The sequence below is a fragment of the Pituophis catenifer genome, unplaced genomic scaffold (assembly GCF_029215685.1).
Source record: "Pituophis catenifer annectens isolate HBS135680 unplaced genomic scaffold, rPitCat1.0.hap2 SCAF_2, whole genome shotgun sequence".
Taxonomy (NCBI): Eukaryota; Metazoa; Chordata; class Lepidosauria; order Squamata; family Colubridae; genus Pituophis; species Pituophis catenifer.
Window position 1 is genome coordinate 199,674,146 of NW_027256882.1, and position 21,765 is coordinate 199,695,910.

Sequence of the window (21,765 nt, forward strand, 5' to 3'; positions counted from 1 at the left end):
ACAAAATGCATTTTGTAAACATATAGTTATAAATGTAATTATATGAATAAATAACGCTTTTATACAGCACTGCTATTTTTTTAAAATACCCAAGTGAACATAGATCAAGATGCAGTTAATAAGAATTTAATATGAAGTTAATCAGTGAATTAATGAATTAATAATACATATTTTATATTCCTCCAAACTCTGAATTTAAAAAAAGTGTTGAGTCACACAACTGTTTTTTTTTTTGTCAACAAATTCAAAATGTTAAATACATATTACCTTTTATGCAGCTCATTTCAAGTACTGAAAATCTATATTAGATAGATAGAGTCGACCCACTGTTTACCTTCAGTTCTATTTTCATCTACTTGAGGATTGCTGAGGGTAATGCATGTGAAATGCTTTACAGTCCAAGCAGTATAATAAGAACTAGGAATGTGTAAAACATTCCTTGCGCAAGCTGTTCCATGCACAAACTGTTCTGTATGCAGAACTGCTGGGTTTGGGTGGTCTGTGCCCACACTGCAACATGCTGGTTGTTTTGTTTTAGGCACGGCACACAAAGGGACTGTTTTGATACAGGCACAAATGTTTCACAGAGGAAGGGAGCAGGAAAAAAGCCAAGGGTATTGTCAGCTGAGGTGGGAAGGAAGGTGCCAAGAAGATTGAGGACTTGCATGTCGGGGATACTGTATGCTGTACTGGAATATCACATGGGGAGAGAAGGAAGGGAGTTGGGAAAATCAGGGGAAAGTGGGCCATTAGGAAGTTACTACTCTGGGTGTCACTGATGAAAATGGGAGTTTCTTGCCTGTTTGGATTTTGCTTCATCCAAACCCTGAAACAACAAAAATATTCCAGGTTCTGTGGAATGGAAGTTGACCCCAATTCCAGAATGCAGTCGTTTATTCTAAGTTGGAAACAGAACATTTTTCCCATTTCATGCAGGCCTGCATAAATGACCAATCCTAATAGGTGTTATTCTTTGCTCATAATTGATTTTGAATGTATTTTTGGAGTTTAAATTTAAAACAAAATCTGACACTGATTCATCAACATGCATGTGTGGCTTTTTATTTTTAAGCTGCATAGAAAACAGCTTTAACTTTTGAATTAAAAACTTGTTAAATATAATTGTTGCTTTTGTTAAGTAAACTATCTTGCAATGTTCTTTTTTAGGTGTGTAGTATGCATGTGTGACTTTGAGTCAAGGCAACTGCTTAGAGTTTTACCATGTAACCATGAGTTCCATGCCAAGTGTGTCGACAAATGGCTTAAGGTAATATTATTTTTAGAAAGAAAGTTGTTTTAATCATGTCCATACTGCACACAATAACTTTGCAATAGTCTAGCACAGGGGTGTCAAACTCAAGCCCGGGGACGGGATCCGGCCTGTGGAGTGCTTAGATCTGGCCCGCGGGGCCACCCTGGAAACAGCAAAGGATCAGCTTGTGGTGCCTTTGCCAGCAAAAACAGAGCTTGGGAGGGCTGTGTGCAGCCCTTGCGAGCTCTGTTTTCGCTGGCAAAGGGTTGGAGGAGGCAGTTGCATCCGAAAACAGAGCTTGGAAGCCTGTTTTCGCTGGCAGAGTGCTCAGGCCACCACAGACTCCCCCAACACATATCGAGCTGGCCGTGCTCCCCCGGGCCACACACACCCCAGGCCCCCAGGTCAAACACAACCCTGAGGTGGCCCTCAATGAAATCAAGTTTGACATCCCTGGTCTAGCATGTTCAGAAGCATACTCGATGCTTGGAGTAGTAGTTATCAAACTGTAGGAATAACTTTTCTTTCTTTAAGATGTGTCTTTTTTTGTTGAAGAATAGAAAATGTTATAATCTTTCCTAAAACAGTGTTTTAAAAATGTCATTAAATGTTTTTTAAAATGTATATTTAAAATTTAGCTGGTGTCGCCAGAAATAGATGTAAGAACAACAGCATTCTGCAAAACATAAATTCAAGAGGAAATTGGAAATTTCAGATGATGCCTTAAGTTCTATTGTATCACTACAACGGTAAATTCTAAAGAATCAGTATACAAAAACCTAATGTTTTGGAAGATCCGATGCAAAAGATGGCTTCCAGGCCTGACACTGCATAGACAGAGTTATTCAGTTTTAATTTCAATAGCCTGTAAAAAAGGCATGTGTATGAAAAAATTTGGAGGAATTTTTAAATAGAATTAGATGTCACCATTCATCCTATTGAAATTGTGCAAGGGCAGAACTTTACCGTAGTATCTAAATTGGTATCCTCACTAATGTACATGGCAGTTATATATATATATATTCAACATTTTTATCCCACTTTTTAAAAGAGAAAACAGATCACCTGCAGACTACTGTATACAGAACTTACCGGTTATTTATATACCATGTATTCATTCATTCATTCTATGTCCCCCATTTCATTTAAGCAGCTTACAATAAAAAACATAGTATAAAAACATAAATAAGAGCAAAGTTAAAAACAAATTTAAAAGGAAAGATTACAGTATTAAAAGTTAATAAGGTGGAGAGAACCCTCTCATGACAACCATCCCTGCGGTTGCATATCATTCTTTGAACCCAAAGCCAATTGGCAGATCCAAGTCTTAACACTGTTCCTGAAGGCTGGAAGAGAAGGGGGGAACATCTCACCTCCGGGGTAAGGTGTTCCAAAGGGGAAGAGCAACAGCAGAGATTCTCTCTGGAATCTACCAGTTTAAAATCTTTAACCAATGGAATCCGCAATATACTCTCCCTGCCTGACTGGGTGGGACAGTACAATACAGTTGGGGTGAGATAATTCCTTAGGTAACTTGACTCATGCCATGAAGGGCTTTAAAGATGATAACCAACACCTTGAATTAGACTCAGAAACAAAGTGGCACTCAAGCTTGTATAGCAGAGCTGTTACATACATAACCCTAGGGGTGCCCAAGACTGCTTGCACTCTTCACATTTTGAAGCCTTTTTGTACCATATTTTATATGATCGGTTTATAAAGTTGAAATATTAGAGAGAATATTATACAAATGTTGTCACTAAGGATTTGCATTTGTGGCATGCATATTATTCAGTTTTTACTAAGGGTGTCTGTTTTTGAATATTTCTTTGTTTTGTACAAAATAAATTGCACAAGCTCAGGTTTTCAGTCCTATCAAAGATAGTATCAGGGTTTCCCTCTTGAGTTGTATCCATGTATTTTTTGTGATCTATACATACATGCAAGTACATAATATCCCTGAAGACCTCAGTGATTGTAAGAACTTTGGTCTTCCCCTTCTGACACTGCAGAAAGTTATATTTTCAATTGATCTTTAGGAAGTTTCAGTTAAAAACATTTAGAACAAAAGTATGTATTAACTCGATTTTAAGTATGACTGGTATGACCCTTGAGGTTTGGTAGAGTTCTTTCATCTCAGAATTCTGTTACCATACTGAGCAAGGACAAGTAATCAGCCACTGAGTCTTGTTAGCACATTTGCTGAAAACGATGCTTTCTAATTTTAGGCTGAAATCTTACGTAGATATCAGCATAAGGCATAAATGCAAGTAAGAGAGATGATGAAAAATCAAAGACTCCCATTCCTACCTTCAGAATCTTTCTCTTTCCCTATTAAGTTCATCCTCCAAATGAATTTCTACATCTGTTGAAGATAATATGTCATTTATTACAATGAGCAGGTTTTTTTCCCCTCAGAAGGGTGTTTTCTATTTCATAGCCTTCCTTCAGTAAAACCTCTTTTGTATTTTAGGCAAATCGTACCTGCCCTATCTGCAGAGCTGATGCTTCAGAAGTGCATCGTGATTCAGAATGACCAGTCTAAGAGCACAATTCTACTTTGGGTGTTCCTAGTCACATGTGTGTATATATATATATGAACTCTCCATTGAACTTAACCCGTGTGGCTTCCAGCCTTCCCTTTACACAAAAGGGTCAATGGACCTTTCTTTGCACTGTGTGATTTAATCAACTATAAAGCTTATAATTAGTCTTCACGATTATGGGATTGTTATACTAACTGTGTGATTGGAACTCCAAAGATTTTTTTTTCTTTTAGCTTAATTTCGTGTGTGCACTAACATTCCCTGGTTTTTGTGTGATCATTCCGAGTGTTGCTGCGAGATTACAGTGGAACGTGATCTTCTAGCATGTGCTTTTATATAAAAAGTGGTAGCTCCAAACAATATAGCAATCTACCTTATATAGAGCCTTCAAATACTGTGAGTGAGAATAAATGGTGCGGGTGGGTGCGTTGATCGCAGGATGTCTGTTATGTATGCAGGCGAGCAAGAGTTTGGTGATAGCGTGTGAGAGGACTTATATACCAGCATGTACTGAGGATGTATGTGTGTAGTATTAATTATGCTGCAATGTATAATCTTGTGTGTTATTTAAACAGTACTAGTACTGTACACTGGTTTCTTTCCTTGCGTTTGCAGTTGCACACTGAATGCAAAGGGTGCAGCAATTATAGACATTTGATATTTCATTCCCCCATGTATTTAATAGTATAAAAGGTCCTTTTTGCTTTTATTCAGATAACTATTATGCTTCCCATTACTTGGGGGTCCTATATCTGTCATTATAGAGCATATTGATTACAATTAATTAGCCTTAATTTTAGGCTGCTGGAATTTCTACATTTTTTTAAAAAAAAAAACTTGCAGCTCACTGCTAACTGTATAAGGAGTTGCAGCATTGCACAGTCAGGTAGCAATATTAAAAATTCTCAACTGATAACGGAAAAGCTGATTGTCCTCTCTTTTTTAAAATTCTTCCAATCAATATTGGTTCTTTTTGATTGAACTTTGGAATACATTGTTTTTAAATTTCAGAGAGATAACTTTGTTTTGAGAGTTTTTTTAATTTTGTGTTTTTAAATACAGAAACCGAGAGGATCTTCAAATCTTGTGCAAATGCTTCTTGTATTGTTGGCAATATATTTGCTTAAATATACAGATACACTGGCACTAATTCACATTCCTTGCCATATACAAGCTACCGTATACAATTAAATACCTTTTAAAGAGATTTTTTTTTCTTTTTCAAAGCCTTCAGTTTTGTGAACCAAGTAAACCCTTAGCACTTTCTTAGAGATAGAACATTGTGGTTCTCCATCTTAGCCATGGTACCATGTTCACCTTCTGCCTGGCAAGTGTCACAAATGCAGTTTCTAGCTTGCTACCCTGGGTAGCGAGTTTTTGTGTGGATGTTAAAGCATCCTCAGTATTGTATGGATAGTATGAAGAATATTCATGGTCAAGAATGGGCGGGTATACGAAATCAAGAAAAAAAACCTAAATGCTGTGAATTTGGAGTTGACCTCCTTTCAACTGCCTTCTGAATAATGTAGTGGTAAAATTGGCATCACTTAACATTCTGGACTTGGTGTTTAACTTTTTTTTACAACAAAGGAAACAGTTGTCTACCCATGGCTACATGATTCTCCAAGAGAGGAACATTTATTTCTGGATTTCATTTATAAGCGCCAAAACCTTTGATTGCAACGGCACAAGTGCTGCAGCTATCGCTGCGAGTCAGCTTTCTGGATCTTGTGTGTCTTTTCTGATGCTTTATATGCTGCTATATATTGAATCTCTTTATTCCTCCAGAACAGTGTTGGTTGTGAATCATCCTCCTTTCTCAAAGCTCGATGACTAATCGCAGTGTGTGGTTCTACAAATAAAAAAAAAAAAAGCACAATTCCCACCAACCTTCCTTGTTTCAGATACTGTTTGCCTCTGTTTAGTAACTTAGACGCCTTAGTCTGTCCATAGTGTCAGGAACTGTAATCTGTGTGACAGATTTTACATGTTACAATTTTTCTCTTCAATGTGCTCTAAGAAATTGTCTCAGTGTGTTGAAAAGTTTAAATTATTGCACATGGTAAATTTTATTTTTTTAAGCAAACAAAATCATGGGTCGGGAAGTGGGAGGGAAGCCACACATGTTTTACAGAAACTCTGGATCTTTTTTATATTGCTGGATTTTCAAAAAAAGAAAAAGAAAAAAGAAAAAATTACCACGCAGAATTACCATAATACTACCCTGCTCATTGTCCGCTGAGTATCCACTCAGTGTAAACTTTGCTTTGGTAAAAGTAAAAGACGTTTTCTGGAACACAGTGATGAGGCTCATTAGTATCTCAATCCAGCCCTGCATCTGGATCCAATATTGCAGTGCAGCGTCTGTCCCTTGAATCCCCGTTTCATTTGAAGGACACTGTTGATGGAGGGATAGGACTGCAGGAGGGGAACTATTCTGGTAGCATACTCAAGTTAATTGTTGCACTCTTGTGGCAGATCTTTTTGAATGACTTGTTCGCTTGGGACTCTTGCAAATGTGTGCAGGTTTGCTTCCTGTGGTTAGGTTTGTGTGAGACACATGTGCATGTGTTTTGAACCAACTCAAAGCCGGCTGCAGTGGAATTCTGAACCCATTGCGGCTGGCAGACGAGAGGGGAAGATCACTCTTCACAGTAAACTGCCATGCATTGTGCACATTGACACATCTAATTCTACAGCCCTTGATGCCTGACAGCACCTAATTATACTATTGGGTAGCCTCTTCCCCCTTATCCCTACCTCTCCCTAATGGAAAAAAAAAATAAATAAAGTTGGCTTTATCATGTTGGCACTGCTGGGGTTTTATTTGCATGAATTGTCAACTTAATTTGACGACCTGGCTTTTTAAAAAATAAATGGTATAAAGGCCTTAAGGATATCTCTTTAAGGTCACACCTCTTGGTTTTCTTTTGCAGATTATTTTGTGGAAAGTAATTTCTTTTGTATAAACTTCTTTGTACAGTCTCCAGAATGTGATATTTGTCGCAGCTGTTAACATTTCCACTTCTTGTACTATTTGGGATTTACCAACTCTTAACTTTGCTTTCTAAAAACTCAATAAAACTGTTATTTGTAGACATGAGAGAACGGTGGTTCTCTCACCTTTGCTCCCTTTGGTACCTTCAGTTACCTCATTTTGGTATTTTTTTTTGTGTTGCAAATTTGCTAATGATTATAAAAGCTTATGGATTTTGTTAGAATTATATTTGTCAAGTGTTTTCTTTAAGATCATACTCCATTGTATCATTTAACATGTAGTTTTAAATGTATTATAAATATCTGTAACCAAATCATTTGAAGGCTTGATAAATTTTTAACAAAATTTGTACATTTTTTATGAGAGTTACTAGTAATGCTTTACTAAGTAGTGCAATGAATTTTTATTTTTAATCCCTGTGCCCAATTTTGGAGTTGAGAGGGTTGTTCAGTAATAAATGTATGATGTACACTTAGACAATTTTGTGTCTTTTCTTCTAAACTAGCTATTTAAAATCTATTAATTGGCCTGGAACCTCCCCTTTAATTTAAAAATAGAAATAGAGATTGAATTATGTTTTCTATGTCCATATTTATACAGCAAGAAAATTGTTAAAAACTCAAATGACAATTTTATTCTAATTTAGCATTGATACATCATTTAAAATTTCAGCAACTGAAGGTTTGGAAATGCCCAGTCTCTTTAAAGAATATTGCTTTGGGTATTCACGTTATTGCTATGTATTATTTCTTTTAGGTATTCATATTGTTACATATTGTTGCTGCTTATAATACATTTTTTAATGCGTGGGACTCAGTTATGCATTTAAACTAACTAATGGCTTTTTATTTTACCCTCTTCAGGGTAAAAAGTAGACAGATGTGGGGCATTCCATTTCCAGATGATTTATATGCAGTCCAAAATGCTTCTTTTGTTTCAATCTGTAATGTGCCAAAAGCATCGAAGTGTACACCAATCCCTATGCATTTGCAGTCTTGTCTGATGGATTCGTATCTCAGTTTATGAAACTTTATTCTAATAGCAAAGTTTGGAGTTTTGCATAAACTTTGTTTGGCCTACTCTTGATATTTTGTTATAGATGTATGCAAGTGGAGCTGAATCTAAAGAGTGGAATGAACTGGATGAAAGAGGGGTTGGATCCCTGCATAATGGATGGTGCTTGACTAGTGATCCTCCCTTTGTTTACAAAGGTTGTAGGATACTGGCAATTTCATTTTATCTTCCTACTATTTCCTACTTTTTTCATTGCCACTCAGATGTCTTCAGTAGGAAGGAGGATGCTCCTGGAAAGCTACATATACTGCTTAAAAATACTGGTGCTATTTTGGAAGTTGAAACAAAATTTCAGGCCTCAGTTCCCAACCAGAATACTCTAGAAAAAGTGGAATAGGACCAAATTTAATATGCAGGGGAAAGCTAGCAAGAATAAGATTTGAGTACAAAGATAGGCCAGATCTGGCTGAGAGTAACAGAAAAATACTCTGAAGAAAAATCCCCAGTCCTCTTTGAAGAAGAATTTGGGCAGTAACTCTGAATGTTATTGACTATTCCATTCAAAGCCTTCCTTCCCCTTCTTTCTGAGTCATGTACCCCAAGGGAGGTCCTGCTTCTCAGTGGATAAATCTGGACACTGTTGTAAGGGAATTGAAAAAAAATCCAGAAGTCATGGTCTCTTATTTCAGTTATTAACATAACTGATAATTTTCAAGTTTCCCTCTTAAAACAGCACTTCGCTCATTATTCCTTATGTATAGAAGTTAGCATTCTAATTTCTAAAGCAAGATTCTATTTCACATGCCTATAAAGTTACGAGTAAGATTTTCCCAATTTGAAACATTTTAAGTTCAAAGTACTGCATTTCAGTTGGAATTATGAAATTGAATTCACTCAACAATTCCATAAATATTGTGAGCACAAAATAGCATCATTTAAACTCAGCCCATTTCTGGAACGGCATAGAACCCCAGAACACTTCCAGTATGATTGAAACTACCATTTTGGTGCTTGATTTTTGCTAATATTTAGGCATGCACAAGGGCACAAAGATAGCAACTTTTCAAAGCAGCTGAAACTTTTCCCAGGATCATGAGGAACCTGCAATTCTAGGAAAAGATACAGTTGCATTAAAGGGCTGTAAACAAGTTCTGCATTTATGGTCCTACAACTCTGAAGCCTCTTTTTGAGTGAAATCAAATTCCTGATCGGCCCTAATAAAACTTAAGAGTAGTTTAGTACTTTGATATATACTAAAGGGAGATGCAATTACCACGAAAGCATTGTATTAATGCCTCGGGTGAGCAATGTCTTGAGAAAAATAGAGTACAAAGATAATTTTTTTTAAAAAAAATTCACAAGAGTTAAGAATGCTGATAGTTAACAGATGATAAATAATGGAAAAAGATAATGTTAAGGATGTTTGACTTTCACTTAATTTAATTGCATGACTTTTTTATAACTCCACCATGAGGTAACTTCAGTCCTTCTAGTATTTCAACCAGCATGGGGAAGGACATTTGTAATCTGTATATCTAAAAAAATCCCAGATACAACAACCTCAGGCAACCAGAATCCTCCAGATATGTGTTGGATCAACTCCCATTTTACTTTCCCGTTAATCCTGCAGCTTGGTCTGGGGCTGTGAATCATGTTGCCTTAGGTCAGGGGTGTCAAACTTGTGGCCCGTGGGTTGGATGCGTCATGCGCTGGTCGTGCCCACCCCCATTTTAGTGAAGGGGGGGGGAAGTCACGATATGTCACATGATGATGTAAGTTTGACACCCCTACCTTAGGTGGACTATACTTCCCTCTTTCAAAGTAGACCCGGTAATGACAAGGCTAATATACCTGGATGGTTGTTACTGGCAAAGGGTAGAACTATAAATTAGTTTTAAGAAACATTTAGTGGACAATAGGTAATTTGAGGATGGAATTCCCAAGGAAGGGCTGAGCCCTTGTTCCTAAATAAAGCTTTTCTGATTTCCCCATAACTTTGTCCCCATATTTTTGGTTTGTGTTTTGTTAAGACTGAGACAGATTTGGTCTACATATGTAAAAGACTGACCATCCTTCACAAACCCTGTTTAGTAAATTGGCCCTGTCGCTATGGCCTAAAAAGTCTTGCTTGTTTCAAACACAGTTCTTGGGGAGCAGCAGCACTCATCCTTTCATCAAATCAAAAGGTCTCTCAAGGGGTTCTCTTTCCTCCCTCGATGATAGAAGATCCCACAGGAGATGCAATCGAGTTGACCCCATGAAAACAAACAGGGTAGAAAAAAAAGTTTATTCAAAAATTTTTTTTAACTGTTTTTCAAATCTTAAAAGAATTTGTCCATTATTATTTGATCATTTCCTTAGAGCAAAATTACCAGAATGACACCATAATGAATCACAAAAAAAATCTACGCCGATATTGCATCAAATGGTTGAGCAATCAAGCCTGCACCCACTACCTCTCTTTGTTTCTGGGCTTCTGTGGCATCCGCATAGTGGAATACTTTTTAGGAGAGGCATGCACCTGCATCTCCACTTTTACGCAGCCTATATTAGACTATGTGAAGTTTATATAAATGAAACACTCATTAATGTATACCAGAATGTCCCAGAAACAGGGTAAGTGGACTAACACAAGCCTGAAATTTCTGCTTGAGCTTTTAAGTAAACCAATCTCATAAAAATGAAATCTCGTGGACACTTTTCAAGCATAAGCCAGCACATTCTTCATTCAAAGTTTTCAAGATTGAAATGTGAATTAGCAGTATACCATAATAGAATAAACAATGCTAAATTCATTAAAAAACATCTTGAGTGATTCTGATTCATTACAAGGCACGTGATATAACCAAAAACAATATCATAAACACAATTACAGCAGGGTCATGTTAAACATGTTGACTTGCTTTCCAATAGGAATTGCTTATGATAGCCAACTTATTTTTTTCTTTCAAAAAAGCAATAATTGATCATAAACTCAGTTTTAGGACAGAGTTTTCCTTAAATGTCTAATAATCAGGTTTGTCTGTACAAGCTGATTAGATACCGGTACTTGGTAGCCTAGAAGCATGTAAGGGAGGTTTAAAAATCTAAAAAGTATAGCTTGCATACATTTTATACTTTCTTTATAGCCAAACCTTAATGATAAAGACAGGAAAGGAAGACTGACAAATCAAATTGCAAGAGCAGAGAATTTACTCAAAAGCATATTCTCTGTGGTAGTCCCAACTAGCACTGCAGTTCTTGTCCTGAATTCTCCACGCTAGACAAATCTAATCTTAACAGAAGAACTAGAATTGTTTAATCCTATGAAAGTATCATTTCCATAACTGTGCAGTACTTTTTAGGCAATATCTCAACTGGAATGACATTATATCATTCCTGAGCGTAAGGTTCCTAGCCACACATTCTGAAGAAAAATGTATATTACCCTATTTCTGTTCTTCAGAATGGTAGAGAAATGAAATTCTATCTGAAAGAAAAATCCCACCGAGGTTCACTTTCCCACACATCTTCAATGTAATTTTAAATATTAGGACTTTAATATTTTGGCCAATCGTACATCCCAAGACAAACCTTGATAAATATATAATACCACTCAGCATTTCATTTTTTTCACATGATTTTCAATTGCATCTTCAACAATGGTCTCATCTTCCTCAATATTGACCTTGACCTTCTTGCCAACCAACTCAAAAATATCTTCTGGCGGATAACCTTTGGGTTCCCCCACCTTTATTGTGAGCATGTCCAACGTGAGCGTGGTGCCTTCTGGGATCCTGACTTTGGCAATTACGGATTTTCCCAACTGCAAAAAAGTGAAATTTAAGTAGGCTAAGTTATTCTATTGAGAACTTAGAACTGAAGTGCCTTAAGCCATTCAAGCAATATAGATTTCAGAGAAGTCTGACCTGAAGCAAGAGGTAGAGGAAATGACTGTGTGCGGTAACATACACAGCAATATTGGCACACACTGTAGAGTTCATTCACGGAATGTGTGTTAGGTTAGATCAAAATGAAAAAGCCATAACAAAATTAAGAAATCTGTTGCATAGTCAAAGATCCGATTCTATCCATTTCTATCTAGAAACTCATTCGCAATTATTGTTACCCAACTTCTTTAAAACCATGTTGTCTTCCCACAAGTGGTATTCAGCTCTGAACTTAATTTAGCACCTGAACAGCAAGAATACTTACTTTCCAATGGGACAGAGGTGGTGACCCAACCTTTTGTATGCTTTTCACGTACAGCTGATGCTTAAAGAAAATCGTGGCCATGGTAGTAGGATCTTTTTCACTTATAGAATGGTTGCCACAGTGGTATAGATAGTCGTATAGCAACAGGTCAGAAAATCGACTGATAAGACTATCACTCTAGCTACGATATTCGCAATGTGAAAACAACCATTCTTGGAAGCTACAACAATTCAGGAAGCTGATGTATTTAACCAAACACTATCCCTTTTATATGAATCTGTAATTAATTCTGCAGCATGATAGTTTTTTTTTTTTTTTTTTTTTTTTTTAATTTGATTTATATGCCGCCCTTCTCCGGAGACTCAGGGCGGCTTACAATGCGTTAAGCAATAGCCTTCATACTTTTGTATATTTATACAAAGTCAGCTTATTGCTCCCACAAACTGGGTCCTCAATTTACCTACCTTAGAAAGGATGGAAGGCTGAGTCAACCTTGAGCCTGGTGAGATTCAAACTTACAGTAATAGCAGACAGCTGGTGTTAATCACAATGCTATCAGTCTGCTGAGCCACCAGGCCCTGTGGTAATAATAACTTAAATATTAAAAATGAAGTAGCCAAGGGAGTTATCCCCAAATAGCAAGGATAATTCTGGCCACTGCTCTCCTGTATAGCACATACTCCATGCCGACTGATCTTGACGTATCCAGGTAGTACTTTGAAAGGAGTACAGGTGGTCCTTGACGTACGACCCAATTGAGCCCCAAATTTCCGTTGCTAAGTGAGACATTTGTTAAGTGTGTTTTGCTCCATTTTATAACCTTTCTTGCCACAGCTGTTACATGAATCACTGCAGTTGTTAAATTGGTAATACAGTTGTTTGGTGAATATGGCTTTCCCATTGATGCCGCTTGTCTGAAGATTACAAAAAGTGATGCACAGCAACCATCATAAATACGAGTCAGTTGCCAAGCATCCAAATTTTGATCACTGGGGTGCTGCAACGGTCGTAAGTGTGGAAAACGGTCATAAGTCACTTTTCTCAGTGCTTTGAACCATCACCAAACAAACTGTTGTAAGTCAAGGACTGCCTGCATTAGGGAATTCAGGAGCTAGGTCCAAAAGTGAAAAAGCAGAGGAACATTCCTGAAGAAGGTAAGGACAATCATTTCACCACCAAGGAATCTGCAGAGATGCCTCAATGCAAACATCAGGAACCAAAATCAATTGAGCAGGTACTTCACCTTTTACCTTAACCCCTATGATTACCCAGCACAGTGGTAACCGTGAAATAGTTAAAGCATTTTCAGGATTTACCAGACGAAGACAGTCATTTCCAACCTGAAGCCAAAAGAGTTGTCTGGGTAATGAAAATAACAAAAGTGGTGCTGCGATATAAGCTTTGCCCCTTTGTATGTGCACTGTGACATTGCATGCTCATACAGAAGGAGTAAGCCTTGCATCACAACAGTAGGCATCTCTTTTTGTCGTTTTGACAAAGGCTCCAATCCTGTATATATATATATGTATGTATGTATGTACTGGGATGAATGCATGAACTGTAGTTAATTTTAACTCTACGTTGAACAATTTTTCCTATTTTCAGTTTTATATTTGTTTTGGCTTTGCCTGCTTTTGGTGATGGAGCCTTGACATACTAATCGAAAGACGAGGATTGATCCAACAAAGCTATGCAGCCCTAAACTAGGGAGATAAAATTAGGGAACCCTCCCTTCCAAGTTGTCACTGCAGAATAATTGCTGCAGGATTCCTACATTCCAATTGTGCAATCTGTTGCCCAGCAACCAATTATGGAGAACTTTTATGACTTGTTCCCACATCAGCATTTACTAATTCTGGTGTTTGTTGTTCGTTGTCCAAAATGATCACATCTATTGGTTTTCAAGGTTCCAAATTAACATTTATGACAAGTTGGGATTCCATGATAGTACAACTGCAGTAATGAATATATATGTATAAAAAAACCCAGCCCTGCAGTCAGTGGTGAAATGTAAAATTTGTTACTACCAGTTCTGTGGCGTGGCTTGCTGGGTGATAATGTGACTGAGTGGGCGTGGCCAACTTTTTTTTTTTTAACTTTTAAAATCATTTTTTCTACCACCTCTTCAGCTGAAGAGGTTGTAAAAAAAAAATGCTTTTAAAAGCTTCTGACGATCCCAGCTGAGTCGTGCGATCATCAGAGGCCTTTTTTTTACCTTTAAAAGCATTTTTTTGGCTGAAGAGGTTGTAGAAAAAATGCTTTTAAAAATAATAAAAAAAACCCTCTGATGATTGCTTGGCTCAGCTGGGCATTTGGGAAGGGGGGTGCGCAGGGATTTTTGCTACTGGTTCTCGGAACCACCTGCTGCCATCGCTACTGGATCAGGCGATCCGGTCTGAACCAGGAGCATTTCATCCCTGCCTGCAGTTCAAATCGCAAACAATGCTTTGCCCACAGAAGTAGTTTGAAGACTACATAATGAATCTGTAGCCAATACAACAGAACAGCAAATGCTTTGGAATAGGCTGATCAGAAAAAAGTCTTGGTTTTGAGATTGTACAGCCAAATGTGTACTATTCCACCTTTCTTCCAATAAACTTAAAGTGACATACAATAGAGTTCCCTGACTACTTCTTATCCAGGCACAAACCAGATCCACCTTGGTTTAGCTTCAGCAAGAGAATAGTGATTGCGGTCACAAAGCAATGCCTAATGCCCATGAATGTACGTATAGTTTTAGATGATTAATCTTATTAATCTAAGGATTTTGGTTCTGAAATTTGCAGATGTTGTTCAGTTAACAGCTCCTACTTGTCCTAAAGCCTGGGATTTATAATAAGGAATAATGGTAGGCAGAAATACCTGTGGGAATCAGACTTTCTCCAGAATGAAAGCAGCATCACACTGCAAGTTCCAAACTCCCTTGAATCTGCATGTGATGGCAGGAGACAGGTATGACTAGGGGATAGCTTGCATTGCTGCTTCCATCATGGGATGCTCGCTTGTTCACCCCTATATTTCTGCTCTGAGCTTTCATTTAGCAATAGTTCAGTATCCACCTCCTTGGTACCTGACTAAATCAGGCAGGTCTACTCGTAAGAGGAATAAGTCAAAGGCCTACCCTCAGTCATCCAGAAAAACACAGAATATAATTCCTGGGAAGAAGGTCTTTCTGCCTTCAAGAAATTACCTTTTCATTGCAAGCTTCTTCACAAGTCAAGAGCTGCTTGATCGGTGATCCCATGGCTTTCTCTACCATCCGGATGCTTCTCACCAATTCTGCTAACTCTTTGGGCTCCAGAGAGGCTTGATGGTCATTGCCTTTCCAGGTCTTGTCTAAAGTGATGTGGCGCTCCAATATTTTGGCCCCCATCGCTACTGCAGCAATAGAAATGGCTATCCCAGTCTCATGACCTGAATAACCAATAGGAATATCTGGGAAGGCTGAACGGTATTCCTACAATACAATAAACATTTATGACAATAAAACTGACCAGAAATTGCCAATGCAAAATGGTTTGGCTCACTCATGTTTAATATGAAAGTTTTTGTGTCACAGTTCAACACAGGCATACTCATCAGAAAAGTAGAAGTACCTTTGCAGGCTGACTCTACATAGAAAGTTCTCACATTCAAAGCCTACCTAGCCCTGAGCTGCCAATCAAAACAGCTATACTGTTCTACATTGCTATATTCTCCTACAACACTCCAGACATTATTCCTCACTGACCGTTATGACACGAAGATTGACGTCTTCAGGATGAAGGGGGTAGGCACTGGTGCACTGAAGAAAACAGAAATTTGGATTGATGGGTTTTACCAGCTTGTAAACCTGCTGCATTGTGCTCATTGACTGCATCCCACTGGAGATCACCATTGGTCGACCTGGAATGAAGAGCCAGAGCAGCATTTTTAATTTTACAAAAGATTGACTTCTACAGGCAAGTTATATGAACTGATATACTATCAATTAATAATCTTATTAAATACATCCTCCTTTCCGTATGGATAGATCTGAGTCTCAACTTGTTCACTGCATCATTTCTTTTCCTCTTCCCAGAGGTAATGTGGCTCCATTTTGTCTACTCCACAATACAGGTTTGAATTCTCCAATTATTTTACACTCCAAATTGGCACACTTGAATAAATATTCCTATTCTGCAAACAAGATAGGATGTTGTGTACCCATCTTGAAGTTTTCCATGAAAAAGGTTCAGCTAAACATTTTTAGAAAGTTCTTCTAATGCAGGGGTGTCCAATCTTGGGAACTTTAAGATTGGCTAGGGAATTCTGGGAATTGAAGTCCACAAGACTTAAAAGTTACCAAGGTTGGACACCCATGTTCTAATGCTAGATTTTAATAGGGTCCATGAACCCATCTTCCATATTTTATTATTTTTACCCAGGGTTAATATTTGGGGGGGGGGAGGTTAATGGCAGAATAATTTACAATTTATTTTAGACACTTATCCTAAATGTGATCAAATGTGACAAATTTGTCAACGTAATTTTAATTATATTCAAGACATTCCTAAATGTTTGTCTCCTAGTTTTGTGTTCAAGAAGACAGGATAGACATGTTTGAGGGAGTCCATGAAGAGAAACCTTTCTTTGAAGAATATTATTGTTTTATTATCATCAATCTTTACTGTAAACCAAAAAAACAGAACAAAAACCAGCCTTAAAAAACGATGTACTATATTGTGGGCATTCAGAAAAAGGGGAGGGATGTTTCACAACATGAGACAGTATGGAAAGCTAATTTTAGATCTTCCTGACAGTGTAGTAGCAGTGTAGTAGTCTTTTCTTGAGTCAAGGCTTACCCCCAAACACCTCAGTGACACAAGCCCAGCCACATAGTTGACCAGGACCTAAGAATGGATGGAGCTAGGAAAAAGATCTGCTTCATTTAAATTCACCAAACTAATGAATTACTGTTAAAGTTACTATTTCCTATGCATCTGCTCCTTTTGTTGAATGCAAAATGACCATTCAGTAGCAGATTCTGAAGGGCCTGTTTCCAAATCAATGAAGTAGCTACACATCCTTGCTCTACAGGGAGAAGTGAGGCAAAACCACCAACATTCAAACAGTAATAAAAGCAAAATTCTTTTGGGTGAATTTTGTCAAGGTGGGCCCAGTTACTGAGAGGTCTGCTGAGAATCAAAAAGATGGCTTGGAGAATTGCATCTTCTCTGTCAAGTTCCTTGCTATGGTATATCTACTGTGTTTTCCCGAAAATAAGACCCTGTCTTATATTTTTTGCACCCTGAAATAAGCGCTTGGCCTTATTTTCGAGGAGGTCTTATTATTTTGGGGCATGTGGAGCAAGATGGAGCTCCTCTTGCCATCTTAACTGATTTCCAGCTCTGTCTCCCTAACCCTAGCCAGAGGAAATGGTGGGGACCGGCTGCACATGTAATTAAATATTTTGGGGAGGGCTTATTTTCAGAGAAGAGCTTATTATCCGGAAAGATCTTATTTTCGGGGAAACCCGGTATTAGACTCTGGAAGAAAAGAACACACCAGTATCTTCCAGTGGTTAAAACCAAGGCATTTGTACATACCAGACACATCCTCCCCTTCTGATATTTATTTCCTGTAGTTCTGGCAGGAGTAGCCTTTGTCAGCTGCACTCCCTTGTCTGATCAATCGAAGGAACAGATTTATTCTAACTGTTCTATTCTAGGCTGTTCTCTGGGGAGTCCAAAACATGGAAAATAAAATGCTTCCACATACCCATCACATCCAAAAGAAAGAAAGAAGGAAATAATAAAATATTATATTAATCTTTTAAGTAAATTAATAAAAGAGGATTATCCTTTAGATGTGATAGATAAGTCAACATCTAAAAATATTTGGAGTCCAAAAACAAGTCTCCTACTTGGTTCCAAAGATGATGTGGCCTTAATTCTCTCTCTCCTTAATAGAAACATTCCAATGTGGCATCAATATGTTACATTTCCCACATACCTGTCCCCATCACTGAATTTTGAGTCTGAAATGTAAAATACTCAATTTACAACCAGACAATGCAGGTAATTGAGCCGCAGTGGCGCAGTGGTTAGAGTGCAGTACTGCAGGCTACTTCTGCTGATCACTGGCTGCCAGCAATTTGGCAGATCGAATCTCACCAGGCTCAAGGTTGAGTCAGCCTTCCATCCTTCCGAGGTCAGTAAAATGAGGACCCAGATTATTGGGGGCAATACGCTGACTCTGTAAACCGCTTAGAGAGGGCTGTAAAGCACTATGAAGCAGTACATAAATCTAAGTGCTATTGCTACAATTCTCTCTCACTCTGTGTGTGTGTGTGTGAGAGAGAGAGAGAGAGAGAGAAAGAGACAGAGACAGGCAGGCAGAGATGGCTGTGCATTTTATGGATTCTTTGGACACAGGAGCATGTGAATCCACATTTATTTATACAAATAAAAACAGGCGGTTGCACATCCATTATTTTCTCCGCTCCCACTAAATTACCTTTTCGGGCTGTCTTCTCCAAGTATGGGAAATTATTTGTATCCCCTGACCCGACTTTAAAAAATGGAACATCCAGTTCGTGCAGAAATTCTACAGCCATCTATTGAGAAAGACACACAAAAAAGCAAAATCAAAACAAAATCTCCACCTGGATGAATGGGCCCACTAAAAAATTAAGAGAAGGATTAAAAGGCAATTATAGCCATACCAAAATCATGAAAGAAAATTTGCTAAAGATGTTATCAGTTTCCTCAACACAGCAATCCCTAGAAAGAGTTGATTTCTTTGATCCATAGTATGACTCTTGATGTTATTCTGTGTTAAACTTCTATCAGTTTGGGTTCCATTTTCTGAAGTCAAAACACAATAGGCTCTGAAACTCTAACCCCACTTGTTAAAAAACCCCTGTAATATATTCTGCTATTCTCTCCCCTGTGGGAAGAAAGACTAAAGGTGCTGGGAACAAGCAGATGAAATGTGTAAAGACCTGAAGTAACCAAAACAAGGAAGAGGCAAGAAATTGAGTCTTAAGTAATGTCAATTAATTCTGGGATTGCTATTATAGGAAGAGTCTCTGGCCTCCTCTGTGTGGGCAAGCTCAGAAGCTGAAGCTCCTTTTAAACCTCAAATGCCAAATTCACAACTTTCTTACTTCATCCATGCCAGATGCCGTGAAGAAAATGCCAATTTCCTTGGCGTAGCGCTGCAGCTCTCGGTACTGATCGTGACTGAACTCCAGGTGGCGCTTGTGTTCCCCGTAGGTTCTCCCCCAAGAGTGTTTGGAGGTGTACGGCCTCTCCAAAGCTCTCCGATTGAATTTGTGCTCCAATTCACTTTTCTGGAACTTGGCACAGTCTGCTCCACATTCCTGCAAAGAGACAAGCCCAGCAAGACTTTCATAAGGCCGCTTTAACCTGCCCACCTCACAACAAAGACTGTGACAGGTCCCGGCTCTGTGGGATATGCAGTAAGCTCTATGCTTATTTTATTAAAACATTTATATAGCCGCCCATCTTATAACAAACTTTGGGCGGTTCCCAATCAATAATTAAAACAGCATAAAACCTGTACTAAACCAAGCACATTAAAAGCAAACACCTGGTGCCAAGTCAAACTGCACAATTCCAATGTGCAGTTACCTCATCTTATCCCAGAACTTAGGGGGAAAAATAATATATTTAAAGCTTTACAAAAAGCTAGGCAGGTAGAGGCCTGACAAATTTCAGGGGGCAGAGCGTCCCATAGAGCAGAGGCTTTTTACAGAAAAGGCATACTTCCTAGCTCCCATCAGACGACAATATTTAGGGGAAGGGGCTAGGAGCATGTCCACACTTTCTGACCTGTCAGATGGGATGGGTCAATGTCCTTAGGGAAAGGTGGCCTCCCAGGTAGCCTGACCCTGTGCTATATAGTTCATTAAAGGTGATGACCAGCACCTTGGATTGCACCTGGAAAGCCACTTCCACAATGGTGGTATTAGATGGGCATACTTAAGACTTAGAATAACTTTATTGTCACTCTGAATGTACACTAATCGGCATACATTAAAATGACATGTCGTTGCATACAGCTCTCAAAGGGTCACCCCCTCCAATATACATTACGTACACATGATAGATAGATAGATAGATAGATAGATAGATGATAGATAAATGGCATCCATCGCTGTGCACAATGCTATGTTCTTACCTGCACTAAGCCTCCCTCATCCTCATGAAGGACCCTGCACTCTGCTTAATAACCTGCATGTTTGTTGTTTCATGGCCACATCAGGGAGAGCAGAGGGTGGGAGGTCGTTAAGCAAAACCATCTTGCTTATCAGCTGCCACCACTTGCAACCATAATGGGCAGATTCCATTATGATCATATGTCGAGGACTGCCTGTACTTTAAAAGCACCACACAAGATATTATATACGATGTAAAAAAAAAAAGAGATATTATTTTCTCGCTCCCAAGCAGGTGGCAGCAGAAGTCATAAAACCTCATGAGAGACATGACACAAAGTCACATCCATTTCTCTCTGCTCTGAGAAGCTTAATGAAAGATGATGTGTACCTAACCATTCTGATAAATCTCGCAGTCACAGGAATAAAGCAAGGAGGGCTCTGTTTTTTCCATATTGTTTAGGCATCTTGCAAATCAGCACCCCTTAAAATCGATGAAGGGATTAATACCTCTTTCTAAACACATCCCAAGGTTCAACATACGGTAGGCAATATGTGAATTCTGCCTTGTTCACATGTTTAATGGGAATCCACACAATTGCCTCCCATCTTTTCCGAACTTTTCTGTTCTGGTGGGAAAAGTGGAACAGCAGCGCAACAGTCACACATCCAGGTTCTAGAGGTGGAGATGTTCACTTGATTCATTTTTGTTCTAATCTATGCTTTATATTGAGCTTTGCTCAAAGGTGAAAACCAAGACTACATAGCAGGGAATGCAAACAGGCATATTTAGTTGTGGTTATTCTAATTAGCATTCACACAGTGGTGGTGAAGGAATTGGGAGAACATTTGGGAATTCCAGCTCCTAGTCCACCCTTAGCCAGGAAAGCAGACCAGGAGACTTTAGCTCTCCTACTAAGCCTTCCTTCCTTCTCTTTCTTTCCCTCCTTCCTTCCTTCCTTCCTTTCCCTCTTACTTACTTATTTCCTTTTTAAGGGGGCGATTAAAATGCATAGCTTCATAAAGGAAGGACGGAATATAATTGTACTAAACCATTCTAGGCAACTCCAATCCTCCAAGTCAAATCAGTTCAACTCAGCTACAAGTAAGCCAGCGAAGGCATGAACCGCTGCGTCTCCAGGAATCGAAGGCGTGCACCTCTTTCTTTTGCCTCCAGCTAAGCCTAGCCATTCATCGTCTCCCGCTTTTCCCGGGAAGCTCACGATCCTCGTCCTTCGCCTTCAAGCTAAGCTCAACCCCCAAAGCCGCACTCGCGCCCCACCTTGGCCAGCCGGATCATCTGTTTGGCAATCTCGAGATCCCCCTGGTGATTTTGGCCAATCTCGGCGATAATAAAGCACGGATGATCTCCGCCGACAAACCGGCCCGGGCACAGCTCCAACTGCAAAGGCATCGTGATGGTGGCGATGACTGGGGAGCGGGGCGCGCTTGACCCACGGCCGCAAAGAAAGCTCCGCGATCAAACCCAACCGGTCCAAAGCGCCCCTTTTTTTCCTCCTGCACCGAAAACCTATCACGGCGCATGCGTCCCCCGTGCCCACGCCCAGCAGTCCGAGGGAACACGTTACTTCCCTATCGATGACGGAAAGAGACATGG

The 21,765-nt window shown here is 38.9% G+C and overlaps 2 protein-coding genes across 7 annotated transcripts in view; one reads left to right on the forward strand and one right to left on the reverse strand.

Moving 5' to 3' along the window:
• RNF38 (ring finger protein 38) overlaps window positions 1-7,276 on the forward strand; it is a 107,800-nt gene extending 100,524 nt beyond the window's left edge. For 3 of the 6 annotated variants that reach the window (XM_070938509.1, XM_070938513.1, XM_070938512.1), the window contains 2 exons: window positions 1,168-1,267; window positions 3,726-7,276. In XM_070938509.1, the coding sequence (XP_070794610.1) occupies window positions 1,168-1,267; window positions 3,726-3,788 (163 nt within the window). In that variant the 3' untranslated portion in view covers window positions 3,789-7,276. Of the gene's footprint in view, window positions 1-1,167; window positions 1,268-1,890; window positions 2,002-3,725 lie in introns of all 6 variants that reach the window. The other 3 variants (XR_011600074.1, XM_070938510.1, XM_070938511.1) reach the window with 3 other exon arrangements.
• Window positions 7,277-10,083: 2,807 nt separating this feature from the next.
• Window positions 10,084-21,673, reverse strand: NANS (N-acetylneuraminate synthase). Its single transcript, XM_070935436.1, has 6 exons — window positions 21,430-21,673; window positions 19,134-19,349; window positions 18,482-18,581; window positions 15,735-15,889; window positions 15,195-15,461; window positions 10,084-11,615 (listed from the first exon to the last, which is right to left on the reverse strand). Exons 1-6 carry the CDS (start codon window positions 21,559-21,561, stop codon window positions 11,406-11,408), a joined length of 1,080 nt encoding a protein of 359 aa, XP_070791537.1. The 5' UTR covers window positions 21,562-21,673; the 3' UTR covers window positions 10,084-11,405.
• Between the last annotated feature and the right edge of the window lie 92 nt (window positions 21,674-21,765).

Coding starts and splice junctions, on each gene's coding strand:
- NANS (XM_070935436.1), bottom strand. CDS start 21,561: ATGCCTTTGCAGTTGGAGCTGTGCCCGGGCCGGTTTGTCGGCGGAGAT. Junction 15,890..18,481: donor GGAGAAGACAGCCCGAAAAG/GTAATTTAGTGG, acceptor TCTTCATTCCAG/GTCGACCAATGGTGATCTCC. Junction 15,462..15,734: donor TCAATCTTCGTGTCATAACG/GTCAGTGAGGAA, acceptor ATTGTATTGTAG/GAATACCGTTCAGCCTTCCC.